The 24,799-nt window shown below is 46.0% G+C and overlaps 1 protein-coding gene across 2 annotated transcripts; it reads right to left on the bottom strand.

Moving 5' to 3' along the window:
• Positions 1–847: 847 nt before the first annotated feature.
• Positions 848–24,796, bottom strand: LOC118227781 (synaptopodin-2-like). 2 transcript variants are annotated; one of them, XM_035418657.1, is made up of 5 exons: positions 24,635–24,796; positions 15,971–16,119; positions 11,836–12,917; positions 7,924–9,674; positions 848–1,829 (listed from the first exon to the last, which is right to left on the bottom strand). In XM_035418657.1, exons 1-5 carry the CDS (start codon positions 24,752–24,754, stop codon positions 1,275–1,277), a joined length of 3,657 nt encoding a protein of 1,218 aa, XP_035274548.1. In that variant the 5' UTR covers positions 24,755–24,796; the 3' UTR covers positions 848–1,274. The 2 variants fall into 2 exon arrangements, with proteins under 2 accessions (XP_035274548.1, XP_035274547.1); XM_035418656.1 differs by lacking the exon at positions 848–1,829 and having other exon boundaries at positions 5,951–9,674.
• Positions 24,797–24,799: the final 3 nt, after the last annotated feature.

The raw sequence follows: 24,799 nt of genomic DNA on the forward strand, positions 1-24,799 counted from the left end.
CTCTGTCACCGCATCTAGAACATTCTTTATGTGCCTTCTCTCTGCCCGACTTTAATAGAGTTGTTTATTTTCCATCGCTAACTCCCATAACAGTCAATGTACCTTTCACTCAGAGCTGTAAATGACATTGCGCAGTATTCAAAAGCTCACATGATATATTTATGATCGTCTAGACAGCCTAGTTGTCTGTGTTGCCTCATTTCATTCAACTTTCCTCCACTGTGGATGTGTATAACAACACTGCCTAAATGTTTCCATAAAACTAATACACAGCCACAACCCACAAATCATTTTTAATTGGATAAAAGTTGGTGATTTGGTTTATTTTCCAAATCCTTCACCAAAGAAACATTTGATGTTCTTGATTCATATGACACAAAGTGACTCTGAAGAACAGAAAACTGTAATAACAAAAAATTAACTAATCTATGATCAAATGTGATGTGATTTGTACCAAGGTTAGTGCCAGCCAAGTCTGGAATCTGGCTTTTGTTCAGACCAATCACAAAACCTTTTGCATTCAACTGTGAGTAAAAAAATTTTTTTCTTTTTTTCTTGTAAAAGCTTGTATGTTTGGCAGCTATAGGAATGGAAGAAATTGTATTCTAATTGAATAAACACAAAACCTCCTTAAAACCATTGCTCCAAAACCAGGGAAAGGCGCTCTGTTCCTAGTTTGAAACACTTCAGGTTCCAGTACAACTACCTCCTTAAAAAAAAACTGGGATTGACCTGAAGTTACCTCCGAGCTTAAGGAGCTGCTCAAGGTTTCCTCACCCACAACTGTGCCAATGAAATCTTAGAAAGCGAAGAGAACCGAAACACTTTATCTCTTCAGAACAGAACTCTGCGGTTCAGGTTTTCTTTTACTTTTGATTTGTGGATGATGAATAATAAAGGCTCATAAATCTTCAAACTGATATTTAACCTCAGCCCTTTTATTATAGTAGCAAACACTTTCTAACCAACCTTAAAAAACTTCCTAGCTACTAATATTGTGAGAGTACTGGTTCATGAGGCTTCAAAAGTGGGCGGGGCTACCCTGTGCTGTCAATCACCAATTCACATGAACCAATCAGACAACTGTTCTCGCCACAACAAAGCACAGTCATTGGCTGCAATAAGCGATTCTTCTGCTTTCACGTGATAGCTCCACCCATTTTTGAAATTTATGGAGCCTCAATCTACCGGTACGCCTAAAACAAACAAACAAACAAACCGAAAAAAGCGTATCCTGCTATTGTTAGGCATTAAGACGTGATCGCTGTGCTTGGTTACCGTCTCCAGGCTGCATTGTACATGGGCCTGTAGCCAGGCTGACTCAGGGGTCTCCTGTAATCACAGCCGGGACCCGCGTAGCCAGTCACAGACCTCTGCGGCTGGTACTGTCTGAAGGGGGGACCACAGTGAGCGGGGGTGCTCCTGGTCTGGGAGGAGAAGGGGGGGCCGTACTGAGCGGGGGTGCTCCGGGTCGGGGAGCCGAAGGGCGGGGCTCCTTCGGGACGGGCCTCGTGGGCCACCCTGGCCCTCCACTCGGCGGGGGGCTCCGGGAGGGACCTGCGCTGGGCGGCGGCCCTCACCCCGGAGGCCACCGTCTCCTGGACGCCCCGGCGGGCGAAGGCCTCGTCCACCAGGCCCAGCGGGCTCCGGCACGCGGCCTCCCAGGGGCTGGGGGGCTTGGGGCCCGTCTCCAGCCAGGACGCCTGCCTCTCCAGGGGCCCCCACGACGGCTGGAACACGGGCGTGGTCACCGGGGACCCGTAGTCCGACCGCGAGCTCATGGACGGCAGCCGCCGGGGCAGAGACAGGGAGCAGCTCCTGCCCAGAGCCTGGAAGACACGGTTTAAAACGGTTTTACCCATAATGCCAAAGACCTGCATGAAAACTGAACATATAAGGCTGTATTTCCACCATTTAACACCCTAAATAAATAAAATAAAATAAAATAAAATAATAATAATAATAATAATAATACAAACTTAAGTAAGCCTGTGCAACACTGCGGTCTCTCTGTCATCCAGCAGTTACCTACACTCATGACGTCAGCCTCCGACAGTTGTGCACTCGCTAGAAATAGCATTATCATCATCTGCCGGGGGCCGCAGATTCACCCCGAGGTCAGCTAATCTGCTTAAAACCATGCACTCCGGAGCGCAGCGCTAAATGCTAATACTAAATGCATTTCCACTGGCGTTCATGCGCACGATGCCTTTGTGCGCTCGCAAATGCGGGCAGCACATGCTTCGTTTTTTCAGCCAAAAGCTTACGGAAGTCAGCTGGCACATTCCAGCGCGAGGAAAGGTAAGGTACAGGCAGCGGCAGCTGGCGTTGAGACCGACAGTCAGGGCCCACGAGAACGGGCTGGACACGTGAAGCTAAACGCTAAGGCTAAAACTATAGATTTTTTTTTTTTTTTTTAAATGTAAGACTGGTTAATTGGCCAGTACATTATAAATGAATTAAAACATCAATACGCCACAACCAAGAGAGATGAGTCCATTTAAATTCCATTGCATTTGATTATTGTTCAGAATGCAGGATATATCAATTAAAACATCCATATGCCACTAACAAGAGAGATTAGTCTTAATTTAAATTCCAAAGCATTTCATTGTTGCACAGGATGCATTACTCTGTATCCCCATGTATCATGAAAGCTCCACATCACTACCACTAAAAATGCAATATAAACAGTAGCAAATGCAAACTAAACAGCTCATGAATATCAACCTCCACCATGTGAGCAAATCTTTTCCTTCTCTTCATCAAAGTGACCTTTGTCACAATTGAAATCGAGACTTGCCAAATTTAGCCCTTTTTAAATTGGATGTGCTTGGATTTGTGGATTACACAGTGGCAAGTTTAGCTCAACGAGACAGTGACTTTCTCTTCCATAAATCACTCTCACATGCTATCGCGTCTGTTACTCTTACAGTAAACAACACTGGTTGTTTGTCACTGATGGTAAGACGTTCGTAGCCAGAGAGCATGTATTTGCGATATGCACACTGACGTCTTACCCGCGTCTTCATGACAGCAGCTGGTAATTGAACGTTGGAACTTTGCTGCCACCATGTGGTATATTTAAAAATTGGTCACACAATTTAATCTTCATTTTCAGGGAAGCTACTTCCATGAGATAATACGGGAGATCCTCTTGAGAAAGATAGCTAAATTTCTAATTCAATGGGTTTTCTTGTCATTGATTTAAAAAATAAATAAAAAAACGTTTTGCTTCAGATTACATTATCTAACACCGTGTGGGAGATAGGTTCAATTCATTTTTTATCTGTATACTGCTTTTTACAGGTATTGTTTCCAAGAAACTTCACAGGAAAACTGGAAATATTGATAAAAAACTAACCTGAAAACCGCAAAACACACACATACACACACACAAAATCAGCACGGGACGCACAGTAGTGAGAAAATACTTTGAGAGGATCCTGACTATTGACAAGTCAATTTGGGGGCCACACACAAGCCCTGTTCAAACCAGCTCCCCCACAGGTTAAACTGTGAGATTATACTTGTTTTATAAATAAAAAAAAGGTGACAGAAATACTTAACATGGATGAAAACATTTACATGTTATGCTGTCTTCCATAAGTTGATGTCATCACAAGTAATTAACAGATTTTAGTTTTTATCTGTTTTCATGATGCCACAAAGGGGTAAAGATAGTAAAGCATATGACAGGATGGAAATTTTATCTTGGAGGTTCATGAAGAAGAGATTTTACTGGAATAGCTGAGAACACTAATCCATCCATCCATTATCAATAACCACTAGGTGGCGGCCTGGGATGGTGGATGAGACTGGCCAGCAACATTGGGGAAGGGGGTGTGGACTAACAGTCAGTCGCCTAAATATACCAAATTGCATCAACCCTCCAAACTGATGTTAAGAAAACGTATTAAAAAATCGCCCCTCTTTAAAAATAGAACTACAAGCGGTATGATGCAACATCGGGTCAGTGGTCATGCTTCAGCAATATCTCGCCAATTCAGTGAGGTCGTTTCTCTAGAAATACACCAGTCACCGGTGACTCGGCAGTTGCGGATGAAGGGGAAAGGCCCGTTTCAGCGCTACTTACCGTCATCCTAGCAGAGCGTTCGGGTTTGGCAGGTGTTGATCCTATCAGGTTGCTAAGCAGAGGCTGAGTTTAAATGTGGGTTGAGCGTGTTCACCACGGCGACTGCGAGCTATTCTTAGAAACGGCCAGAGACCCTCTGTAGCGGCGAACTGAGCGGCTTTAGGCCAGACAGGAGAGCGAGCGCCGCTGTCTGCACAGAGCGCGACCAAAGGCGGTAACCGTCACAGTTTACCCACTCTGTGTCCGCGAGATCTTCAAACTCCTAGCACAGTCAAGGATACCCACGTAATGGTATTTAGCGTCACAAGAGCACTAGAACTTTTAATAACGAGTTTTGTGTTAGGCCTACTTTTTTTTTTACACGGTAACTCGAATCAGCTAGTGACTTCTGTCCTCAATCAGGTGACTCATGCAAAAATACATGTGTACCTGCCCCTATAGCAGGCGTTTAACTACCATATTCATTCAGAAGAAGCGAATGAATATACATTTTCAAGTCACCTATTTACCAGATACATCGTCATGAGAGTATAGGGAAAGTGAGTCCCTGGTCTTAATCTCAATAACCATTTATTCTACTATGCTGAAACCTGCACTACAAGGGCTATCCAATAAAAGTAAAATAAATATTTTTTAAAAATATGTTCACTGCAACATGTCATCCAATGACACTCAATAATTAAGAGGACATGAGAACCTATAGGACCTTTATCTGCTGACAACGTAGTTCTGAGATGTGAAGTCCCATAGCTTAGTGTTATTTTTGTGTTTGACCTACTCTTATGCACGTAGGTAAGTTGTATCATGTTTTTGTTGTTGGGCTGTTTTTCAGGTGCTCCCTATTCTACAGAAAAGCACATAACAAAGATAATAATTATTTTAATAACTTATTTGATGGGTGTTGGGGATTTAAAAAAAAAAAATTCCAGATGGAGCCCTGTAACACTGTGCGCTCAATAAATATTACTGTTGTTAATGCCATTCAAAATCAGTGCTATAGTGTCTTTTAGCACTATACTGTTCAACGCCATTTGATAAAAAAAATGTTCTTTGTCATAGTACAGGTACCTGGATAGCTGTAAGCATGAGGCCCAGAAATATGCATGTGAAGCCATGTGACAGGAAATGTGACAGAAAGAATCAAGGAAAGGAAATGGTGTTTTTGTGACTGTACCACAATTCCACAAATTCTGAAAAGATACAGAAAAAACAATTAAGAAAAAAGAATGCAAAAAAGACATGCAAATGTAACAAAACAGAGGAATAAATAAATAAAAAACCCACAACAGATAAAAGAGAACTTTAATAGCAAAGGGATGGAGGACATAGACAGTGTGCCAAGGACAGAAAACACAAAAGAAGTAATAATGATAGACACCAATGGGTGCAACCAAATTTCCTGTGTCTATGTGACGCTTATCACGCTAGGGCTATGCATGAGTCTAATGGCGCCTAGCGGCACTTGGGAACTGGACTTACGATCAAGAGGTCACCAGACCAAAGTCCCGGTTGGACTCTAGGTTCTCCTCTTTAACATGCTGACTATCACAAGTTCCTTCAGCTAACGTCCAGCTGTTTGAATTGAAAATATGTTCATTTTAGTCACGGGAATAGTCCAGGAACGATGATAAGGGTATACAATAGTCCACCTCAAGAACCCCTGCTAGAGAATGCCTTTCCTCTCCAGATTCGAGACGTCTCTTTTTCTTTTCCCATTTTTGGTGATGTAGCCACACGGACATAAGGTGCAAATGCAAGGCAGGAGAAAAGTGCCGAAAGGGTTCAAAGGTGGTGTGTACAGGACACGGTGTTCCCTGTGGGAACTGTTGCCAGGGCAACCACCCTAATAACCATAAGCCCTAATAACAAGAAAAGAACACTGCTGCCCTAATTGCCAGTGTCATAGTGCAGCTGAAAGATAAGGGGCATTTGTGACCTCACAGCTTGAAAAAGGTTCAAAGCTGCGCTGATCATATCGGACCTGAGGGTGAGACGTGGTCACCGCTGTTCATCGAAAGAAACATGAGTTCCTTCTCAAGTTTTCTTCCTGTAGTTCACTCGGTTTCTCCTGTAATGATTGTTCTAACCTCAACTGCTTTTACTTCAATGAGCAACCTTTGATTTTCCTGATTGTGTGTGTGTGTGTGGGTGTGTGTGTGTGTGTGCTTGCATGTGTGTGTGTGTGTTTATGTGCATGCGTGCGTGTCTTCAGTTTAGGAGTAAGACATAATTTAAAACTGTAATGTTGACTCCTTATGTAATGTGGACTTCCAGTGATGAAAATAATATTCTGTAGTACTCATATTTATGTCTACATAATATTGTTACAAACAGTTTTCAATTTTCATATTCTTCTTTCTTACACATCCATTGGCCGAAGCTGACTTTCCCTTGCTAATGCTAACTTGCAAATTTTTCTCAGACCATTACCATAAAAACGCTCTGTTAAATCACAGAGGCATTAAGAATCCATAGGTTCACAAAATATTATTTATCACGTCACGTATGCTTACACTGACCTCAATGACAGTGCATGAAAGTACACTCTCATGCTTGTTACAAAGTGTTCACTACTCCAGTCTTCTGAAATAGTTAAGCAACTGCAATATTGCCTTTTGTATTCAATATACAAAATTAAGACGATGTATTTCAGCATTTTCAGGCGACAATACTGTAGAGAAAGAGCAAATAATCTTAAATTTAAAAGCAATAATTTTGCACAGAAAAGCGAGTGCTACAATCATATTCACACTTGGGGGAGACTTGCAGAAATATGCCGAAAACTAACTGCTAATACTACAGGCTATCCAGGCATCCATTGATGACTTATCTCAAATTAGTTCTGATATAGCTTTCAGAGATCTAAATTTGTTTCACTATGCTAATCCTCACACAATGACACGTTACAAATTAGCTTTTAGGTCAGCATTTACAAAGATTGTCAGCTACAAATAGAGTGTTTCCTGCTAATCTTCATACAACGTTATTTTTTTTCATTTCTTGTTTGAATCAAGGTTATGGCCAAGGCTGCAAAGCTTGAAGACCAATTCCTGGAGAACACATATGCATAAAGGTGACCGTGTCTGTGCACGTGACTTCACCGCTTGCAACGTCAAGCTAAGTGTGCACCACCCGTTCAGCAGAAGTCATTACTGCCCCATGACAACTGGCTTCCACGTCTTGGTCGCCAACAGAGACTTTTTCGCGGAGAACTTGGGACGGGGGGCCGAGGGGACCCCGGTGATGGATGCGGCCTTGGGGGGCAGGAAGAAGCTGGGGAGGGTGTAGGCGCTGGGGGGTTGGGCGTGAGGGCTGGCAGGAGCTTGGTATAAGAGACCATCATGCACTGCGGGTGACAGGGAATGCTGGGATTCCGGGGACAGCCGCTGGCGGGCGAAAGGGTACGGAACACTTACCGGTCCTGGAGGCTGGACTTTGGAAACCCCACGGGCGAGCGTGGGGGCAGGGACAGGGGAAGGGGTGGGGACAGGGGAAGGGCTGTAGGTGAAGCTAGAATCAGGGGTCGGGGCAGGTTTGGGAGAAGCGCTTTTCCCTTCTGGGCCTGCCTCGTAGGTAAAGAGGGAGGGGTTTAGCTGGTAGGGCTGGTGCTTCATCACATCCACAGCATTGAGGTGTTTTGGGGGTGGCTGGGTTTTGGCCGCACTCTTGGCCTTCGCCTTGGGGCTGGTGGGAGGGGGCTGCTTAATAGCCGCGAGGGGGTAGAAGGGGGACAGAATGGGGTTGTACGAGAGGGGAGGGGGAGCGCGGACATTCGAGGAGAACTTCCAGGAACCGGGCAAAGAGGGCGTTGGAGATGAGGGTTTGACCTTGTTAGCCTGCACTGTCTCGGCGTCCACCACGAACTTCTCCATGCGGGCCTGCCTCCGCGCGAAGAGCTCGGCGCCTCTCCCCCTCATGGCCGACCTCTCGAGGCCTTCGTCTGCGGAGCCATCGCGGACGGCGGGCGGGGTCTTGGTTGCGTGCGGGTAGGAGTTCATCGGTCGAGAGACCGCGGACCGAGCGGGGACTCCCGGCTGATTCCACGACTTCGTTGGCCGATGAAGGGGTGCGTGGGTTTGAGTCGTGGCTGCGGTACTCACGGGCGCATGCTGGGGCTGCGGGGTCCAAGAGGTTATAGGCGGCTGAGGATGTGCCTGAGGCTGGGGTGGGGTCCAAGCATTCTTAGGTGGCTGAGGATGGGCCTGAGATTGGGGTGGGGTCCAAGTGTTCATAGGTGGCTGAGACTGTGCCTGACGTGGAGTCCAGGGGGTTACTGATGCATGTTGCCTTGGAGACTGGGGCTGAGTTGGCTTTGCCGTAGGAACAGGACCAAGTAGGGGGCTTTGAGTTTGCGGTTGGTGCGAGGGGGATTGGGTGGTGTTCCCGGTGGCCCATGGTGGAGAAGCTGGATTGATGCTTGGCTTCGGAGCAACCGGTGGAGGGTCCTTGGACCTGACGGTCGGGGTTTGCATGAAGTTGCAAGCCTCAGCTCCAAGGCTTAGGTAGTCTTCTTCTGGGCCCGATTCAAAGCCAGCCCTCCTGTCTCCCCTCATAGAGAACAGTGGGTCTGGTGACACTTTGGTATGTAAGGTGGACTTGGCTGCACCTCGTTTTCGGCTGTCCGGTAGTATCTTAATGGCCGGCACGGAGATGCGCTCATCTCGAGAGGCGATCAGCTCCCCCGTTGGTGACCAGACCTGGGGGCGTGTGTTCACGGGGACAGGGGGCGGGACCACCCGGAACTTCTCGGTGTAGCTCGGCAACGGCTGGCTGGCAACACTTCGGGAGGGGGAGAAGGGCGCGGGCACTCGGTTCTGGACTCCCGCGAACGGTTTAGCGGTTCTGTTTGGGACAAGGGACCTCGACGAGTCGTTAGCGTGGAGGTGGGCCGTGCCGTTCATCACCTGAGGGTGTTGTTGGGTCGGGACGTACTGTTGCTGCTGCTGGTCTTGGTACTGTTGGTGCTGGAAGGTCTGGTTGGGCTGGGGAACGGAGGCCTTCGTGTAGGAGTGCTCCTCAACCTGGGGGGACTTCGGGACCGCGACGTCCTGGGCCTCCGCGGGCAACCCCTCGACGGGGATCCCCTTCCGCCTCATCTCCTCGTGTTCGGCCGCGATCTCGTCCACTCTCTGCCGGCGGCGGGCGAACATCAGCGCCCCCTTGCCCTTCGTCCCGGGCAGCTGCTCCATGTCTCCCTGGGCGTCCACCTTCCTCTCCACCTCCAGCAGCGCGGCGTCCCAGTCGTGCCCCGGAGCGTGGCCTCGGCCCGGAGCGTTCGCCGAGAAGTCCTCGCTGAGCTCCGACTCGCTGGTGGCCAGCAAGGTGAGCTCGACGGCCCGGTCGTCCTCGGCTTCCTCGTAGTCTTCCTCCTCGTCCTCGTCCTCGTCCTCGGGCTCGGTCTCTCCGGTCCCGTAGCTCACGAGCGTGTACTTCTTGGCCCTCTGTCGGCGCCTCTTGAACATCAACACCCCTTTGTTGGTGGGGTTCGGGGCGTCAGTCAGAAGCAGAGCAATGCGCTTACATTTAGACTTGGCCTCCTTCACCTGCTTCTCTGATTGGCTCTCACTGCGCCTGAGCCCTTGGAGACGAGGGGAGGGGGGTTGTAGGAAGAGAGACAGAATTTTGAACAGTTACAGGTTGTGGCTAAGCATATTGCTGCAGATGAATTCATGACTCTTCACAGCATTGCATAATCCAAGAGGTCTAGGAATCACATTGCATTCATAAATAAAATAGTGGGAATGTCAACATGCATTCTGATCATTACTCCAGTTCCAATTCTTTTTGTTAACACATAGGGTGTTATTTGCCTATGTGATTAATAAGATGGAGGTCATTATCATTACGTCCTGTTGTTCATGTACCTCAAAATTTCCTAAAATAAGAGCCCTGTGCCACTTCATGCCCCCCCTTGAATGGCTCTGGGTTCAGCAGTATCCAATCATATGTTCACATATTTTTGCATTACGTCCTGTTGTTCATGTACCTCAAAATTTCCTAAAATAAGAGCCCTGTGCCACTTCATGCCCCCCCTTGAATGGCTCTGGGTTCAGCAGTATCCAATCATATGTTCACATATTTTTGTCAAAAGCAAACGCAGCTGTGAACGTGCTCCCCACCCCCACCCCCCCCCCCCCCCCCCCACGTATGCGATGACACGCACACAGTAAATTACACCCAAATACATGGCTCTTTAACATTCACTCAAACTCCGTCTACTCGGTCAACCTTAGTCCTAAAAAACAGAGACGGTATTTATTGATTTCCTCATTCTGCAGAAAGAGGTATTTCACATGTAGCCTATACATTGCATGACTGCTGTGTTGTGTGTCTGTGCCTATGTGTGTGCGTGTGTCTGTGGTTATAAATTTACATATATGCATACACACATGCATGCACATAATGAAATAATAGTTTTATATATACATTGGAATATACACAGGAACAGAAACAATATGTACAAAACACTATATGCAATTATATGTAAGTAAATACATCCTCTCCCCCCAATGCAAGAAGCCAGGAATATATTAACTATAATTACCATCGTGACTATTTCACATAAATTCACAACTAATCTTGCAAAAAAAGAAACCATGACATTGACATCAAGTGCGAACAAAGTAGCACTAAGAAACACAGAGCCGTCGACTATTATTAAAAATAGCCCTGGAATTCAGAACGGGTCCGCAGCACAGTGCCTGGGCAAGCCCTTATCTGTACGCACGCTGGGTCCAACCTTCCAACCTCAAGAACCTCCAGCCAAAATAAGTCCACTGCAAGTGCCGTGGCGTTTTTTTCCCCCTCCCCAAATCCAAAGGCTAACGCTGACCCCTAGACAGCCGCGCCCTCGCCGAGTTTGGTTTGTAAGGAAAAGGCAGCCATTAAACCAAATGAAAAATAAAACATTTCATCCCTGATAGCTCTAATATCTTTCGTACCCCCCCCCCCCTCCCCTCCCCTCCCCCGACTAACCTCGGGGTTCAGGAGGCCAGTGAACCGAGGAGTTCACTTTCCACCGCCGGCAAGACCTGCGGCTTTTAAAGGATCGGGTGACGGGCACCGGGATCGCACATGCTGGTGTCTGTCAAACGCACTTCTGCATGCATCATCATCATCGGGGGGGGTGGAGGGGGGGGGTGCCTGCTTTTCGGCTAAGCCCCCAGCTACTGCTCAGAGAAACCGTGGGATGACCACGTTGTGCACCCCGTTCAGCTGAAACCCCCCCACGCTTAGCAGAACAGTCTCTAAAAACAAAACGACCCTCAACTAATAGGTATCACTGCCCTTAGAGCGCACAGCTACCAAGCACATAAATATTAATTTCTTCTCTGAAGCACCCTATGATATAAATTATGAATACATCAAAATCTCATGGAATAATATGTGTTCTCTATCCACCAGTAACAGGAGAAGTTTTCTTATCTTGTCATGCCATGACTCCTGTCTCTGACTCTAAGCTACTCTGGGTCTGACTGCACTAACTACTCTGACTCTGAGCGCACTTGTGCATGCATTACCGCTACAGAGCGCTGTGCGTGAGGAAGAGGAGAGGAAGAGGAGATGAGAGAGGAGTTCTCCTGAGGACTGCCGGCAGCAGGGGGGAGAGGTCAGGGGGAGTGCAGCGCTCGGCGGATCGGAGGACGGCGCAGAGCGCGGGGGAGCTCCTGGGACGAGCGGGAGCAGCGAGGAGGGGGGGTGAGGGGAGGGGGTGAGGGGGGGAGGGGGGGATTACTCACTCGCGTGCCGCGCCCGGTGCTTGCTGGGTCTGCCGAGGTCCCTCTCGCTCTCCGAGTCCCGCTCCTCCTGCGACTCGGCCCCCTCTGCCGAGATTTCGAAGGAGACGCAGGCACTGGAGCCTCCCTCCTCCGTGTGAGGATCACTCAGGACACGCCCCCTCTCCTCCTCCTCCTCTTCCTCCTCCTCCTCTTTCTCCTGCTCCTCCCCCGCCCAGCCCTTGCCAGGGTGCTGGAGGGTCGGCTCCACCTGACCCACAGAGCATGAAGAGGGGGTCACCAGGTCACCTCGCTGTTTTGGGGGCTCCTCGGCGAGGAGCTCGGCTTTCGAGCCCCCGGAGTCCAGGTCCGGACTGCCCTCCCTTTGCGCGGACACTACCGCGACCGTTCCACCGCCACCGCCACCGCCGTCGCCGCCGCGCTCGGAGAGAGAGACCCGCAGCTCGACCACCGTTCCCGCCGTTACGCCCCCGCAGGAAGTCTCCAGCGTGGAGCGGGCGCAGGAAGTCTCCAGCGTGGAGCGGGCGCAGGAAGTCTCCAGCGCGGAGCGGGCGCAGGAAGTCTCCAGCGCGGAGCGGGCACAGGAAGTCTCCAGCGTGGAGCGGGCACAGGAAGTCTCCAGCGTGGAGCGGGCGCAGGAAGTCTCCAGCGTGGAGCGGGCACAGGAAGTCTCCAGCGTGGAGCGGGCGCAGGAAGTCTCCAGCGCGGAGCGGGCACAGGAAGTCTCCAGCGTGGAGCGGGCGCAGGAAGTCTCCAGCGCGGAGCGGGCGCAGGAAGTCTCCAGCGCGGAGCGGGCACAGGAAGTCTCCAGCGCGGAGCGGGCACAGGAAGTCTCCAGCGTGGAGCGGGCGCAGGAAGTCTCCAGCGCGGAGCGGGCAGCCCGCGGCTCGCCGTCGCTCTCCGTCTCCCCGTAGTACGCCTCGTCCTGGGACGACTCGCAGGCCTCCAGCCCCCCCTCGCGGGCCCGGGACCCTCCAGCGGACCAGACCTCCAGCGTGGTGCTCTCCAGGCCCTCCCCATCGGGCTCAGCCTCCCCGAAACCTTCCCTCTCTGAGTCCGGGGCAAGGAGCTGGGGAACGCCGCACCTGCACCGATGGGGACGGGGAACATCGCCGTCAGAGACAGACCCCCCTAAACCAGTGACATTTAACCACAACATATAACCCACACTCTCTCACATAAAACCCTGCAGTCTTACATATAACCCCACTCTCTCACATAAAACCCCGCAGTCTTACATATAACCCCACTCTCTCACATAAAACCCCACAGTCTTACATATAACCCCACTGTCTAACATATACTGTAACCCCACTGTCTTACATAATTAATTTTTGGTCATTTTAATATCTCAATAACAGCTTATTATTAAGAGGTCTAATTTTGAAATTAAAATTGAATTAAAAAGGAATCTCATGATTGAATTAGTGAATATTTGGTCTAGTCATAGAAGGAAGGGCAGTTATTTCAAACAAAAATACAGCTCTGGTTTTCAGATTCAACGGAATAAGTTAATATGGGTGTCGTTAAAATTGAGCAATTACAAAAAAAGAAAAAAAAGACAAGAAGACAAAAAATAAAAATAAACTAATTCCCTAAATCGATATAACGATTCTCAGTTGCTCAGCGAACAGGAAAGAGAGAAATTGGCCGGTGGGAAGGGAAACATTTCTGACCGGATCCAAGACAGAAAGTGCCAAGAGCGGTCCAGAGGAATGTAAACCTGGCGCGGGAGAAGACGAGATGCGGGAGCAGAAATGGAAATGTTTATGCTCTCTGCGGGTGTTTATTTTGAGACGGTCCCTGGCCTCGCTGTGGCCCAGCCCCCTCACAGGTGTCGTAGGGGTGAGGCAGACCCCCGGTCTTCAGGTTGCTCAGATTTTCTGTGCCATCAGCAAGGGTCCCAAAGCAAATACATTCAAATACTATCTGCGTTAAATAAAAAAAAGTCCCATGTCTCTTTAACCACATTCATATATTTTGGTTTTGTTTGTTTTTGATGTGTTTAATGCATAATACATAATGGTTAATGTAGAGTTACATATCATAATGTTTTAAAGGCCATCATATATATATATATATTCTTTTTCATTTCAATATTATAATATGATTAAGAGAGAGAAGCAAAGGACAAAGTGGAAAATCCAGGTTCAGGAAGTAAATGCTCATCCCAGTATTTTGTTCCCGTCACCTGGATTTGCTAATTAGCACAATTCTTCACCCAGGAGTTAAAACTGATCCGTGAAATCAGCATGCTGAGGTTATGGGTGGAAGAAACACATGGCAGAACTTGTACTTTCTGACCCCTGTACTTTCCCCCACTGGAAGTGGGGAGGGGTGGGGGGTGGGGGGTGGGGTAAGAAAGAGGGGGGTGCAGGGGAAAATAATGTGAGGAAAAGCGTAAAGCCTGAGAGGAACAGGCTCAGATTAACAGCCTCTCTTCAGCCCAATGGCCGCCAGGCTGCTGCATGTTCAACACGGACCAGAGCTGCAGCAGCTGTTTCCCTGTAACCACCCCCCACCCCCCCGGGGGTCAGGCAAAGGTCACCTGCGCCGCAAATTAACCACGTCTCGACCTGTTAGCCCCCGCCCCCCCGCCGCTGCTGCTGCTGCTGTAGCCGCTAACCTCCCTGTGCCATAATGCTCTAATGAAACACAGGCACTCACGCGGACACGCGGCTAATCAATGTGTCACTGTTCAATCAGTGTCAATATTAACCCTTTAAGGTGTAAGATGACAAATATGTGTTTTTCACGAAACATTCTAATGCTGATGTTACAATCGCTACTGGTAACTGAAAACAACGAAGTTCTGGAACACTGAAAACAATGGAGTTCTAGAACACTGACTTTAGAATAAATGAAGAAAAAAAAACATTAAAGACAAAAACCTACTCTTCAAAAGGCTAATCATATGAGACAGCTGTGGTTATATTAAGGCTCTTGTTGAGACGATAAACAAACCTGAAGTGGTCGTAAACATTGTTCTTCCATTTTTATCTGCAATATCACTAGTAAATGACAGTGTATGAATATATAAATCTCAACAAGGTTATGCAGTGGGCAAGAACCTTACAGACCCAAGCCCCTCTGGTTTTCAGCATCAGATATGCTACATGTACATAACAATTCAGAAGTAGGAATGCAATTCAGGACTAGAAGAGTGATCTTACTCCAGTGCCCTGTTACTCAAATCATTAGGTCCAAGAACTGCTGGTTTCCCTGTGTAAATACAGGTGTGAACACAGCCTGGCCAATCAGTAGCACTGATTGTTCAGTTAATTACATGGGAGGGGAATAAAAACCAGGGCCGGATTTAGATTCGAGGTCCAGATTTGAGTATCCATATTTCAGTGCTATGCACCTGAAGCCTCTAGATTTGCAGAGGTGGAAAATCCAGGTTCAGAAAGTAAAAGTCCTTCCCAGTATTTGGTTCCAATCAGCTGGATTTGCTAATTAGCACATTTCTTCCGCCAGGAGGCGTAGAGCTAATTAGTGAAATCAGCTGGCTGAGTTCATGGGTGGAAGAAACACATGGCAGGACTTTTACTTCCTGACCCCTGGACTTTCTGCCTCCGGAGATCAGTTCAGTTCAGTTTCCCCTTCCTGGAGTGAAGGTCTGATATCTGTATTGAGATGAAAATCGCTGGCTTGCGGTGTGCTGCACAGCACCATGTATAGCGTTAGCCGTCTGACGGTTCGGCTGCTGTGGAGCGACTGTAGGTGGCACAGCACAGAACGCCGCGCGGTGAACAAACAGAGAGCCAGGGGATCAAACTGTTTATTCAGTCTGTTCAGCGTGGTGATAAATATGCAATGCCCAAATATAGGAAACAACTCCCTTTCACTGGCTACGCCATGGCAACCTTCCCACCGTGCACTGGATCCCCACCTTCCCTGGTCTCAGTGTTTCACAAGTGAACATTCTAATGCTGCTGTCACAATCACTATCGGTGATTGAAAGCAGTGGAGTTCTAGAACACTGACTCTAGAACACTGGGGGGTGGGGGACATTCCAAAAAACCTGCACTTCAAAGGGTTAGTAGTGAATAGTAAGTCAATTGAAACGATTGATCCAGGGAGCTGTGGAAGACCCTGATTACGATGTTCTCTGAGGCCACTGCTCTGCGGTGTTTACCGTTTGACGAGCAGCTGCAGGCTGTCGGAGGACTCCATGAGGTCGATGCTCTCCGGGAGGGTGAGGTCAGCGCAGGGCTCCCCGTTCAGGGACACCACCTCGTCCCCCTCACGCAGTCCCGCCAGGGCACCACGCCCCCTAGTGTCCACCTGCAGGGATGCAAGCGAGGGAAAATGTCATTTTTCACACAAACGTGGGAGCGGTCTCGGAACAAGACTGTAGAAGGTCGTGGGGATTCCAGAAAAGAGTGCTGAGGTTGCTTCCTAGTTTAAGAAAATGACTGAATTGATCACGTTGAATATTATGTTGATACGATAGGTATGTGGGATTCTGTTGATATAAGTGGATGCTACATAAAATGTGAGCGGTTCAAGGCACCAAACAATACCGTTATTGTCCATTTCTATGGACATTCATTTTGCAATCGTAGCTCAGCACTACGCAAGACAACACCAGTACGTGAACAAAGACATGCATCGATTGGGGGGGGGGGGGTGTTCTGAACACACTCTAAATGGAATGGTATTCAGACGCTGCTGGGGATTGCAATGTCCAGGTCCAAAACAACAGGCGCGAGCCATTCTACCTTATGATTTACATATCGGGACTTCGCGGATCTCGGCTCGCGCGGAGGGACGGATTCCTCCGTCTTCGGGTTTCCATTTAAGTACCGCGGGAAGAGCAGCATTCCACAACACCGGCAAACATATTTGGGCGCGCTTGTTTCTATTGTCGCTAAACGAGCGCAATCTCTCGCAAGCACGCACGGTTCAGAACAAGTTCACATCTGGACCTCAGTCATTTCTTTTAATTATGTCGGCGGGAGAGTTTAAGAACTGTACATATTATCAGTAGACACTTGCCAGAAATGTTTCTACTCTACATTCATGTAGAACTAACCTTAGATACACAGCGAACACCGTAAATGCAGTCAATGTGGATGGATTTTGTGCTAAAAATTTTAAAATTAAACTGCCACTCCTAAGTTTTGATTGAATATCCTCCTAAGGCCCAGCAGTTAATTTTCGTCCCCTGTAAGGGACACAGGTCTCTGGTCTTGATCTCAAGCACCATAGGTGACAGGTGGTTTCCAACATTGTTGAGGGAGACAACAGACCAATGACCCCTATGTCAAGGCTAAAGGTATGGTCATCTCAAGTGCCAGAGTACTCACGGAGAGAGCCTTCCTGGTCTATTCTTCAATGGACGACATCCAACACTAACTTCTTCAGACTGGATTATTTGGTGATGAGTGTTAATATTATGGGAAAGACTTGTCTGAGGAGGGCCTGAGGAGAATTGTTTCGTTTTTTTTAAAGTGAAAAGGCGGAACGTAGAATTATATTTAATATCCTTGTCACACCGTATTACTTGGTAATACTGGTAATAAGCTTTACTCCTTTTCAAATATTAATTCTGGATTTTTGGTCATAAAAAATAATAGTCTGTGTGTTCAGGTTCAGTAAGCTTTAATTTCAACCCTTTCATCTCATAATAAATCAATTACTTTTATTAGAATAAAGTTTAAAATGCAACAAGTGCTTCTTGAATCATTGGTCACTTCAGCAGTTTCCTCTGGTGTGTACATCTGACCTTGAAACAAAACAGCTCACACGCACGCACACACGCACGTACACAAACACACACGCATGCACACAAACACACATGCACACACACACACACACGCAAACTCAGCCTCTGTGCCAGTCTCTATTTAAGTCGTGAGCTGCACCTGGTCTCTCCAGCGTATTTAGTTAAAACATCTACAGTATGCGTGCACAACCACTTGCTCCTCAACCTGCCTTTGATATATTTAAGTCTCCACCCCCCCCCCCCCCCCCACAAGCCCTCCCCAGAGCAACTCTGCATATCAGTAACATGATTTAGTGACATCACCCCAAAGAGTCAGCCGAGGTTCTAGAAGGTTCAGAATCTGAGCGATACTCACTTGTGTAAAAAGTGCACCCGACACACAATAACCTCACCAACTGCTTAAAATTATTTACTTCAGAGGACTGATCCTTCCTGCAGACTCAATACATAAAAACAAACAAATAAGCTCCAGCCCACTTTTTTGACCACAGTGAATGCTGTACAGATTGTAATGGATACATACGGCTGATTTCATGGCAGTTATCTCCTGTCTATCTCCGGAATGATAAAAACAGATGCCTGCATTTACAGCAGTTTGTGTTTTTCTTGGCAAGCTCAGAGTGGACCAAAACCAAAAGGCGGCTTCTATATAGTGAGGTGCTAGGTTAACGAGACTAGCTGTATTTAGCAACGGATCACATTTTATTTCACAGAACATGACAATAAAAAAAACATTAATCCATAGAAACCTTTTATGATCCCATTAATGCCAACAGTGTCCTGGTGCCAAGGGTTAGGAAAATGCGTAAATAAATGAAAAAATAAAAAACACCAAAAAATCCAGAATTATTCAACATTTAAGCAGCGGGTGCAGTTTCAGAAAATATTCACTAGAGGTCAGGGCAGAGCTGTGGCACTTCAGGGCTAAATGTAGATTTGTTGCCAAAAGTAACATTAAACGAACAGGACAGGAACGTGCCAAAGTATCCTTTCACCATGATCAGCACGAGAACAATTGGCAAAGAACATTATATTGCCAAGTTTCACTTAATTAAATGGCCTATTTTAGAAATATATACCTGGCTGATAAACATGTTAAATATGTATGTAAAATATTTTTTCCATACAACTATTATATGTATGTACAAAGTATGATTTTCATGCTGTATCACCACTGCTGTAAATTTATTTTAATTCGCAAGAGAATATATATTATATAAAACATTGTATAAACAGTTATGTTTCCTGTGGAACATGGCTTAGGCCCACTGTCACTTCTGTACGCGCCCCGGTTGGTCGTATTCATCGCTCTCTGCCTTACCCTCTGCTCCCCCCTAGTTGTCATATTCAAACTGCCGCGGAATAAGGGCAACTGCTATAATACTATTATGACCTTAAGTTACATTATCAGTTAGCAGCTGCTCTTATCCAGATTGAGCTATCGCTAATTTTCAGGACTCTCGTCCTTAACTTTTATTGACACTCACTCTGCTTTTTTTTGTTTTTTTTGATCTAATGCTGATTTCTTCTGTTGTCATGTTTTATTGCTGTTTCTATCAGTTTCTATTCCACAATTTCCCAGAATTCCTCTCAGTAGCAGGTACATTCTGTGGCTGTAATTAAGTCCTGCAATTTGGTTTTGTCCGCATAATTTTCACCATGGAACTTTGGCGCCCTCCGATGGCTTGTTTGTGCAATAGCGTCTGCAAGAAACCACTTGATTGATCTTTACCCAATGATCTTTGCATGCAGATCATTAATTAAAATGTTAGGAGAGACTCAACTTATAATGAAAATAAATGTTAATTCAATGATGTTAAGAGCTTGGTAAGAATACAAAAATGGCACCTTCACAGAGAAAGCACAGTGGAATGGTGTCACAGTGAATAAAGCAAGATGGCAGCAGTGTAGCAGCCTGTCCATACCACAGTTATGTAAGAGCAGGTGGGGATTGTTAAGGACTGACACAGGAGGAAATCCACCTTCATTAAGAGGACCGGGATAGGGCCGTAGGTTTTTGGTCAATTACATGAGCAAGCACACAAGCACACACACACTCACATACACACGCAGGCACACACACACACCAGTGATGCAGCTTTACCTGTCAAGCAATGGGAAACAACTCTATATATTTTTTTATGACTGTTGCACTTGGCATTAATACAGGCCTAACCTATGAACTGCATTGAGTGCAACCAATGGGAACAAAGCAATACCCCCCCCCCCCCCCATATTCCGTTTGGTAAAACTATTGCTAATGGCCTTACGCAGGGCAGCACAGTTTTTCTTGTTAGTTGTCCGTGTTTTCCGGCCATTGCCAGAAGATTAAGCCTTTCGGCCCTTTAAAAGTGAGTCATAGCTTCAGAATCTTTCTCTCCGCAGCCAGGGCTTCCAAAAAGGCATAATAAAAACCACTTCCTTATAAGGAAGACGGCCTCCTGCATACACAAAACCTCCACTGTCCCCCTTCTGTTCTCAAACCACAACTTTCTCCCGAAAAGGAAAATTTCACACACATGCAAAGTTGGGTGCCGGCTCTTGTGACCCAGATATATAAACTCTGAAAATAGCCCCCTGACAGTAAAACCTCTTATCTAGCCCGGGTGGATTGGGATTTAAAGTTTTTACTCTAACAATGCTATGTTTTTTTTTTCTTTCTCTTTCTTCTTTTTTTTTTTGCTACGGTTCCAGAGTTACACAGAAGTTATTCCTTCCAGATGACTCTGCTATGTCACGCAATCTCAATGTTCATTTTGGAGAGACGTCACTCACGCTCTCTGCAAGTTCAGAAGGTCTTTTTTGGCGATGTCAACAGCGCAGGCAACCGTTTGACAGGTCAGCTGTAGGAGACAGAGCATCTCACAGTGTGCAAAATAACCCAGCTTTACTGGAGACTGCTCAGAACCAAAACATGATGTGTACAGAATAGCTATACAATCGAAAATGGAATTGGCTTATTAGGTAAAGAATGCATATGCACTCGTGAGCCATAAAACAAAAAAAAAAAAGGTTTACATCCCTCCCAAATTAAATCGGTCTTAATTCAATTTGCTTCTAGTCGCACACAAGGTCAGCAGCTCTGCTAGCACATAGCCTGCCTTCTGCAAGTAAAAACCATGAAAAGACCGATTGTTTAAAAGTCGATTGACAACCCTTCTCCTTGGGCAGCTTCTTGAGAGATATAAATCAGACGTTGCACTTACTGTATAAGAGCCGAGTTGCTCATCAGCATGTCAGTAAACGTCTTCAATTACATTCAGTGTCTAGCTCACGGCTTTTAAATAGGTCTATTCAAATTGATGTGCGTAAGTCATACTGTGCTTACACAATTCATGCCCAATGATCCCTGGCGGCAGTAAGTCTATTCAATAAAGTAAGTCTATTCAATACTTAAAAATATAAGTATTCCATAACAATGCAACATGCATCCATCTTGAAAGAATTTGCAGGAAAACCTCTGTGATATGTATTTCCTCCTGTTGATTGTAATGCTCAGCTCTCTAAAAAAAAAAATGTGTTAAAACATGCCATTCAGTATTTTTGGTGGTACTACAGCAATATCAATAAATTAAATCAAATTATTAAATAAATTAACTATCATTCTGATTCATTTATTAATCAACTGCAGGCCAGCTCATTGTATTTCTTATTGAACATGCATGTGTCATTGTACATTTAAAATTGCATATATCGATATGTGTGTTCAAAACATGCAGTGGATGTATCTGCTCATGAAAAGAAATTAGACATATACTGTATTAAGCAAAAAACAATTCCAGTGTATAAGAACTCAAAAATATGACTTTGTTAAAGTGAAATACCATGAGTCTATTCTGCATTAACATGTTATTTACACAATAACTTAAGATACATGTCTGTGGAGTTGTAATTTAAAGATATGTCCACCACATAATTAAGCCCATATTAAAGATATGAGTTCATGAGCTTTCAATATTCACACAAGAGAGAGACACTTAATGAAATAATCGCTAACCAACCAACTCAACTCAGCTGACCGCTGAAGAAGAAAACATGGCTTAAATGATTTATCCTGGAACAGAACAAATTTATTTTTCCCAGGGGGAACTTCAGGATTTTACATCATGCGGTTATTCCCCCCAGAAGAGGAGCACGCATTTATGTTTTTGAATGTACAATATGCAGAACAACAACTCACCTCTAGGTGGCAGTGTAGAAATACTATTCAAGTGCCCTTTTGCAATCACTTGTTGGTCATGCAATCAGATGTTTTGTTTAAAAATTAATGGCTGTGCAAATCACTAGCATTGCAATAATTTACACACACACACACACATGCACACACACACACATGTACACGCACTAGCAGACTGAAATATTTACACGGACGTTGCCAGGAAAGCAGATGCACAGAAGAAAACACAGTGAAAGTAATAATCTGATCTGCATCCATGTCCGTGGCCTCCATAAAGTCCCTTTCATCCTTCCTTCCTGCCTTTTGATCTCCACCCTTGGATGACATATCAGGAAAAAAAACAACAAACAAAAAAATGGTTGCCGGAAAAAAAAAAAAAACTCCTGGAACCTTGAATGAATGCACTGTGGTGTCATCTGTTCCAGGGTCACCCATGGATACCTGCACCGAGGCCAACATGCACCAATGAAATGCAGTCACCCACAGTCTTTGAAGAAGAGTTTAAGTTTAAGTTTAAGTCAGCTATGAGATACGGTTCTGCTCTGAACCAATCTGGAGCAAATATAGAGCAATGTATATTCTTTTTCTTTCTCCACTGCTTGACCAAGTGCAAGTAGAACCTTTGGAATGCGCAAACACAACATCCCTCACCAACCTGTGAAGTCCAGTGTCTGCATATGTCTGGGGTGAGAACCATAAAGACTGCAGACAGCCTTGAGACAAGCTATGAACCAGAAAGTGAGATCTTGAACCGTAACGTCAATGAGCAACGTTGTTGGGGCAACTGACAACCATAGCAAGCTGGGAGATTTGGATTGGGGGTCGGGGTGGGAGTGGGGGGGTGGGTTGGGGGGGAGAGGGGTTAAATCCCCCCCCCTCCCACTTTAATGTTCTGAATGTCACATGTGCTCACAATTAGAAAGTTATGCCAGCACGGAATATTCCCATGTTTTCTTTTCTCCAGCTTTCCCTGTTTTTAACTCACGTCAGGAGTCATTTCAGATCCAAGTCAGGCAAGTAATCCCCCCCCCCACCCCCACCCCATCCCCCCCCAACTGTCGGTTATATGCACCCACAGTTCCCAGGCAACACCAATCAGCCAATCAGAAGCCCTCACTCCAAGGTTCTTTCTTAATCTGCAACTTGACCCACAATTTGAGGTCACAGGTCACGAGGGAGGTTCACAAATGCAATTCAACAATGTTCCCGGAATGTTCTGAAGGGAAGTGTACAATATAATAGTCTTTTTCCTGATAAGAAAATGAACAATTGGCCAAGTATGCATTAATTTAACATACACCGACTTGTTTAACGTACAACTGTCAGGTCTATTACAGTATGCAAATAGTTGCTTCAGCACGTACAACCAAGGAACATTTCCACTACCCACACATACAGCTGGCTTTGTGACAGTGCACTTCCCTAATGAAAAGTCCGTGTAAATATGTGAGATTTATCTCACTCTTGTTAGCCTAGCTTACCCATGGGTGAAAAATGGTCTACTTCAAACATGAAGACGTTCAGGCATTACCACCAATCTTCCTGTCATACATTTGAGGCATACATCGGCAACATCCTGCACACAATTCATTTCCAGTCCAAAGCAAATCACCTTAAGAACAACTCAACTTTTAAAATCAAATCTAACTTCAGTTCAGAAAAATACATTTTCCCTGAAAACAAGCGATGGGAGTTCACTAATAGCCCCCCTTTCCCTTTCACTGCATCCCACAACTCAACGGCAGCTGTTCGTTAATAACTAAGTCCGGTCCCTCTGCACATCTGCACGGCAGAGTGTTTATGTTGTCGCTGAGATTGACGGTGAACGATAACAGATCTTGGGGGACACTCTCCCCCCAACAGCCCACGGTTGCCCTTGCGCCTCGCTGCCTTTACCTTGTAAGGGATTGCGTTTATCTGCTTATAAAGTTGTGCTGAAACACGTTTTACTGCATTGAGGGAGAGACTTTACAGGGAGGGTAAAAGGTGACATTATTTCTGGTTTGTCTCACGACGACGACTCGTTGGCTGCCGTCCTCCTGTCCATTCAAGAAAATTTACGGGTATAGTCAAAGACAAGCATAACACCCTCCCTTGGGAATATTTGTCTATTTTAAAATGTTGGACTTCAAGTGCTTTAACCATCTATAAACATGGCAGGCAACATTTATTTATTTATTTATTTATTGAACGCCATTGTATAACAGCATTGTAGGCTAAATATTCAATACTTTGCCAGCGTTAATAAAGTTAAAGGTACCAATACTGCTTGGGTGCAAAAAAAATAGTTATTTGCTCCAAACGCACACTTCGGAACAATAATAAGAATCAGTTGCAGGGGGTAGGCTACGCTAAATAAATAGTTGGCGAGTTGGTGAGTGGAATGTAAATCAAATTATTGTCCTACTATCAGAAAAATGGCAGGAGGACACAATCCGTCACATCAGCTGGTGACAATTATCCCCCCCACCCCTCCACCCCCCACCAATACACATACGAGCGCGCGCAAGTACGCACGCACATACACGCACAGAAAATAGAAATAAAATATTATAGACTGCCAACAAGCTGGAAAAAGAATAACAACCAACTTTTCAGTAATTTCGTTTCATCGCACAATCAATCACAAGCTGTAAAAAATAAAACAATTATGACTATAATTGATTCAACAAAAAATGGCAGTAGTGTGTTTTCAGGCAAAAAAATGTGCAAAAAAAAAAATCAGGAAAAGGATTAAATTATCACCTGTATTCCCTTTCAGTCCCCTTCCAGTGCCCGCAACACCAAACTCTATTAACAACCACGAGCAATAATAATAACGTCAGTAACCTAAGTCGAAATGTAACGGTCGGTCGCCAGTATCCCTGCAACTTCTGTTTTTAATCCAAGCCTACCTGGCAGACGAGCAGAGGATGGTGTAACTCATCGCCCTGCCTCAGACCGAAGCCCCAGGGCGCGCCACCGCGCACCGTAATGCAGAGGTAATCCCCGGTACCCATGCTGGTGGACCTCATCGGCGGTCGCCAGCCAGCAGCGCTGTCATTAAGTCACTGGGATCT

The sequence above is a fragment of the Anguilla anguilla genome, chromosome 5, assembly GCF_013347855.1.
Source record: "Anguilla anguilla isolate fAngAng1 chromosome 5, fAngAng1.pri, whole genome shotgun sequence".
NCBI classification, from domain to species: Eukaryota; Metazoa; Chordata; class Actinopteri; order Anguilliformes; family Anguillidae; genus Anguilla; species Anguilla anguilla.

What these genes read in the sequence shown, in the direction of transcription:
- LOC118227781 (XM_035418656.1), bottom strand. Translation starts at nt 24,754, where the DNA reads ATGAGGTCCACCAGCATGGGTACCGGGGATTACCTCTGCATTACGGTG. An exon ending in CTGCAGCTGCTCGTCAAACG is followed by an intron (nt 12,918 to 15,970) that starts GTAAACACCGCA and finishes CCATCGGTGCAG; the next exon opens with GTGCGGCGTTCCCCAGCTCC. An exon ending in GCACCGGGCGCGGCACGCGA is followed by an intron (nt 9,675 to 11,835) that starts GTGAGTAATCCC and finishes CTCGTCTCCAAG; the next exon opens with GGCTCAGGCGCAGTGAGAGC.